This window comes from Calidris pugnax, unplaced genomic scaffold (genome assembly GCF_001431845.1).
Source record: "Calidris pugnax isolate Ruff unplaced genomic scaffold, ASM143184v1 scaffold71, whole genome shotgun sequence".
NCBI classification, from domain to species: Eukaryota; Metazoa; Chordata; class Aves; order Charadriiformes; family Scolopacidae; genus Calidris; species Calidris pugnax.
In genome coordinates this window covers 3169400-3175165 of record NW_015090882.1, presented here as the reverse complement: position 1 = coordinate 3175165, position 5766 = coordinate 3169400, and the positions used below count along the sequence as shown (strand labels likewise).

The 5766-nt window shown below is 51.9% G+C and overlaps 1 protein-coding gene across 1 annotated transcript in view; it reads right to left on the bottom strand.

The window, feature by feature from the left end:
- Positions 1-2089: 2089 nt before the first annotated feature.
- Positions 2090-5766, bottom strand: part of LANCL2 (LanC lantibiotic synthetase component C-like 2 (bacterial)) — a gene marked incomplete at its 5' end in the record, with an annotated part of 39744 nt that continues 36067 nt past the window's right edge. The window contains one exon of the mRNA XM_014946959.1: positions 2090-5138. Coding sequence (XP_014802445.1) covers positions 5023-5138 — 116 coding nt within the window. The remainder of the gene's footprint in view (positions 5139-5766) is intronic.

Sequence of the window (5766 nt, the reverse complement as noted above, 5' to 3'; positions counted from 1 at the left end):
GTGGAGGAAGCAGGGGTGGGGAGGGACTCTGTGCTGATGGGACCAGCCTGGCTGATGCTCTCTGTCCTGCCTGTCCCCAAAGCCCTTACACAGGGATTACTGTCCCTCAGCTCCCCCCCAGCTCTGCACATCTCCTGCCAGCCCTGCAGCAGGACACTGGGGGCTCCTTGAAGATGATCCCCCCCCTGTCCCCACCCCACCAGAAGCAACACAGGAATGGGGCTGTGAAGCCTCTCTAAGCCACCGGGCTGAAGCTCCCCCTTCACCATGGCTGGGAGGGCTCTGGCTGCCCAGGGCTCACACTGAAGGCCAGGGCTGTCTTCTCAGAGCATCATCTTCCAAGCCCAGGAGAGGTTTTTTTTCCCAGGAAAGTATGTTTTCTTCCCATAGGGTGCCTTCCCTTGGAGGTGCTTTCCATGCTATTGATGACAGCAGAGGGCTTCAAAGATGATGAGGGGCCTGGAGCATCTCTCTGATGAGGAAAGGCTGAGGGACTTGGGTCTTTTTAGTCTGGAGAAGAGAAGGCTGAGGGGGGATCTGATCAACACCTATAAATACTTCAAGGGTGGGTGTCAGGAGGATGGGGCCAGGCTTTTTTCAGTGGTGCCCAGGGACAGGACAAGAGGGAATGGTCAGAAACTTGAACATACATAAGAAGTTCCACCTAAAGATGAGGAGGAACTTCTTTGCTGAGAGGGTGGCAGAGCCCTGGCAGAGGCTGCCCAGAGAGGTGGTCCCTTCCAACCCTGTATCATTCTGTGATTCTATATGAAATTTCTCTGTCCAGCTGACAAACATCTGTTTTCCAGCTTTGAGAAAGCTTCACGTTTCAGGCTTTAACAGAAGAAAACTTTGAGCATTCTGCAAGCAAGGAGCAGTATTTCTTATTTCACAAAGCCCCATGTGGCACTTGTGGCCTTCTGCCACGGAGAGCAACTGTTGCCTTTTTGAATTAATAGCATTATTTTTGGTAGAGACCTGAAGAACATCTATATAAATTTATTTTTCTTCCTCTCACGGAAGCTGCAATTAGATAAACACATGGGGGCTTCTCTTACACAATTGCTCTCAACCACCAAAGTGCTGTTGTCTGTAAGTAACCTCAGAACAGGGTGGGACAGAAAAGTGGGAGGAAGTGTGTCAGATAAGAGCTGTGCCCAAGCCCTGAACCATCAGCTGATGAATCACAGGATGATCTGGGGTTGGAAGGGACCTCTGGAGATCATCTAGTCCAACCTCCTGCCAAAGCAGGGCCACCCAGAGCAGGTCCCACAGGAATGTGTCCAGGTGGGGTTTGAATGTCTCCAGAGAAGGAGACTCCACCACCTCCCTGGGCAGCCTCTGCCAGGGCTCTGCCACCCTCACAGCAAAGAAGTTCCTCCTCATGTTTAGGTGGAACTTCTTACATTCAAGTTTGTGCCCATTCCCTCTTGTGCTGTCCCTGGACACCACTGAAACAAGCCTGGCCCCATCCTCCTGACACCCACCCTTGAAGTATTTATAGGTGTTGATCAGATCCCCCCTCAACCTTCCCTTCTCCAGACTAAAAAGACCCAAGTCCCTCAGCCTTTCCTCATCAGAGAGATGCTCCAGGCCCCTCATCATCTCTGTAGCCCTCTGCTGTCCCCTCTCCAGCAGTTCCCTGTCCTTCTGGAACTGGGGAGCCCAGAACTGGTCCCAGTGCTCCAGCTGGGGCCTCCCCAGGGCAGAGCAAAATGGGGGCAGGATGACCTCCCTCCACCTGCTGCTCACCCTCTTCCTGATGCCCCCCAGGATGCCATATATGTGTTTTTAAATCAAGCTTTAAGGCTTTACCTGCCACCAGTTGGGCAGGAGCAATGTGACCAGGCCCCTTAGGGCCTTGCCCTAAGCAACCTATGCTCAAAATCACCTGGGAGAAGCAGCAGGAAAGGAATCTTCTACGGTAGAAAAAGCTGAAGGTTCAAAAAAGAAAGCCCCATCTGCCCCCACTCCAGCAGGACTATGGGATGGGGAGGTGGTTCCACAGCTGGATGGGTAGGAAAGCTGGAGAGCACTGGAGGGAGGAGAAGGGAGGAGCACAGCAAAAAAAATAAAGGACTGGCACGAATTTCCACCACACAGCTTGATCTTTACTAATAAAGCCAAAGAACAAAACATCAGCATTATTTTTTTTTTTTTTTCCTCTTTTTCTGCCCGAAGAGCATCTCCATTTTTAACACTACTGCTTTTTTGCAACAGATGGGACTATCACACACGGACAAAGCAAACCGGGGAAGAATTAAGACATTTTTTCCACATTTTTAGTTCGAGGTGATTCCTGGAAATGACGCCTTGGTGAAATGTGTATTTTTTTTTTTTTTTTTCACCTTTCTTACTGGGCGACCTAGAGCCCACGGCGCTGTGAGGAACGGAGAGGAGGGAGCCACGGGGGGAAGTCACATGAGGAAGATGAGGCAGGTGCTTCCCGGCTCCATAATGTTAACTTTCCAGCCTTTCTCAATTCCCAGAGGATTCTGTGGAGAAAGCTGCTGCCAGGCCCCAGGGCAGCAGAAGGCTGGCTGGGGTATGGAAGGAGCTGGGAAGCCACCTTGCTCATTATTTCCACAGGTGCATCACGGACCTCTGCTCAATATTAAGCCATTTTAAGTGTGTAGACACCTATATATTTTTTAAACCAGCAAGTTTTCATTCCAACCAGCCCAACTCACCTCCCCCAGGTGCCATCCCAAGCTCAGCAGCCAAGAAGGCACGTAATAACCCCGTGACAGTACCTGCCTAGTGACCCCACCGTGGGCTTGGGTCTGCTGGGAAGGCCTGTGGCCTCTGCTGGGTGTTTGCAGGCGGTTCCTGCAGACCTGGAGAGCCTCTTCCCTGTTAAACCCCCCCCCTCCATGTGCTCTGCAGTCACAGTGGAGGGGAAGGAAAGAAGAGGCCAAGATGATGTCAACCAGGACCAGGGTTGGTGTCTACCTGCTGTGCTAGGAGTTCTGAGAGACTTCACTCTGGGCCCGTTTCCTCCCTGGCTTATTTATGGGCAGGATCTTCCACAGGCTGAAGAAACAAAACACAGAATTAGACCTTAGTGTGCTTGCTGGGGGGGAACATCTCATTTGAGATGGCCTCTACTGGTCCATTCTATGCGTTGCCTCTTCCTCTTCCTCACCGATGCCTCCGCTTTCTGCCGCTCCGCTCCCGGTTGTTTCACCCCAGCCCCTTCCCTCAGCCCCATGGCCTTCCAGCATTTTCCCTCGTTCCTGGTTGGGTTTGGTGCCCCTCAACTCATCTCCTCCCCTTTGCCAAGAGGGGTGGAAAAGCCTTCTGTGTTTCAGTCCTACCTGAACAACCAGCAGAGGAGCTACACTATGATATTAAGTTGTCCCCTGGCTCTTGCTGTTTTGCTGGCCCTTCCCCAGCAAAACTGAGTGTGGAGATGATGAACATCCTAATGGATTTGGCAACAGCCGCTACAGAAGTTCAAGGAAGTCACCTGCCACCATATGCAGGAGCAACGACGCATCTCCAAACTTGCCCTCAACCACTGGGGCTCAGGAGATGGTCCCGTGGGTCACGGATCTCCCCACGCACGCCTGAAAGGTCAAAGTCTCTGCCACCCGTCACACCTGTACCCGATAGAAGGCATCAATAAGCACCTGGAATGACAAAGGAGATGGAGAAGCTGGGGGAAGGAGGACAACGGAGCCTGAGCCGGTGAGTACGTGTTACACTTACCCACCTTTCCCAAGCAGGAAGGGTACACACTATCTGGAATACATAAGCCTGCTGGAAGTGTACTTACAGCGTGTCCCACTTCTCCTCCCAAACCAAGAGCTCCATACCCAGGATGACTTAGAGGCAGGTCTAGTATTTCCCAACCCCACCAACGCTGCCAGGGGGAAGCAAAGCGCCAGCAGGACAGTTAAATCTAAGGGCTTTGTCTGTTTGGATTTTTAAGATGGAATCCTCTCCAATGACAGGCTCTAGCAATGGTTTCACGTCTTCTGCAGCCTCCAGAAGCAGCTGGTGTTTGATCACTCCCCATCCCACTGCGTGTGCTCAACGCAGCCGGGTGAGGAAAGGGAGGGAAGGGCCCGTGGGGCAGAAGGAAGCAAGTGTCACCACCGACAAACCGCCCTGGTGCCCTCCCTCACTAGGTGCTGCAGGACACGTTGATTACAAATCCAGGTAGGGGAGAGGAGAAAAGCACATTGGGCTTTTCTGCTCTGCTCTCGGAGGTCGGTATGGGTGACTCCATCTTCAGTTTGTTAAGCTCCTGCCGTGGGACGGGGCTTTGCAGAGGTGGGGACAACCATCTCCACCCCTGCTGGAAGTGCCTATCACGCTCACCAGGTGCAGGTATCAAAGGGCTTTCCAAAAAACCTCCCCACAACAGCAGGAAAAAGACAAGTCGGGCCCCTTCCAACCTGCTGCGTTTCTGAAAACTGAGATGGGCTCCTACTTCTTCATCAAAAAATGGCTCATCTCCGTCACCTTAGCTTCTAGGGACTACGGAGAAAAAACACAGAAAAATATGAACATAGAAACGTTTTTCACCTCTTTTGAAAGTCACCAGCTCCCCAGTGAAGCTGGGCAGCGTCCTGCAGCAAACTCTCTGGCGTTAAGGTGGAACTCTGTGGGGAACCAGGCTGCAGAAAGCGACGCCGCCGTGGCGAGCCATGCGCGAAGGGACGGGACAGGGATCCACACGGAGACCAGCTTTTTGCTAACAACAAAGGACTGGAATCAACAGACAACACCAATAAACGTGCAGAGCATGTCAAAAGACCCCAAGAAGACAAATACAACAGAAGAGAGAAAGTTCAAAACTTGACTTCTCTGGTCCTACGTCTGAAGGTATCACTTGAACAGAACTTAAATGTGGCTTCTCCTGTTCATGCTCTAATGACTTCACGGTCCTTTGAGGCGGGGCAGGGGGAGAAAAGGGATTTATCCATCCGTCGGTTCAGGGTCGAGTTGGTTCAGTATCAGAGGCACTAAGCAGTCTCATCTCTTTTGGCATCAGTTTCCTTTCAAAACGATCTTTTAGCTGTCCTGTTGCACTTTGTTTTCCCTCCTTTGAGGTCCAAGTTCAAACGCTGGAAACCGGGAAGTCTCGGGTACTGAAATATCTGAGAGGAAGTGAATAGCTCCAGCCATGCCTACAACATCACAAGAAAGAGACCTTTGTGCATCTTTGACATCAAAGTACCACAGTTGACAGCAAAGGCAGCAGCGCCCGTTTGAACACCTCCCCACTAGACCTTTTTTTCAACAGGTGAACTTATGGTCTATAGAAAGGCAAGTTCACAGAATCACAGAATGACACGGGGTTGGAAGGGACCTCTGGAGATCATCTAGTCCAACCCCCTGCCAGAGCAGGGCCACCCAGAGCAGGTCCCACAGGAACATGTCCAGGTGCGTTTGAATGTCTCCAGAGAAGGAGACTCCACCACCTCCCTGGGCAGCCTCTGCCAGGGCTCTGCCACCCTCACAGCAAAGAAGTTCCTCCTCATGTTGAGATGGAACTTCTTACATTCAAGTTTGTGCCTGTTCCCTCTTGTCCTGTCCCTGGGCACCACTGAAACAAGCCCCATCCTCCTGACACCCACCCTTGAAGGATTTATAGGTGTTGATCAGATCCCCCCTCAGCCTTCTCTTCTCCAGACTAAAAAGACCCAAGTCCCTCAGCCTTTCCTCGTAAGAGAGATGCTCCAGGCCCCTCATCATCTCTGTAGCCCTCTGCTGTCCCCTCTCCAGCAGTTCCCTGTCCTTCTGGAACTGGGGAGC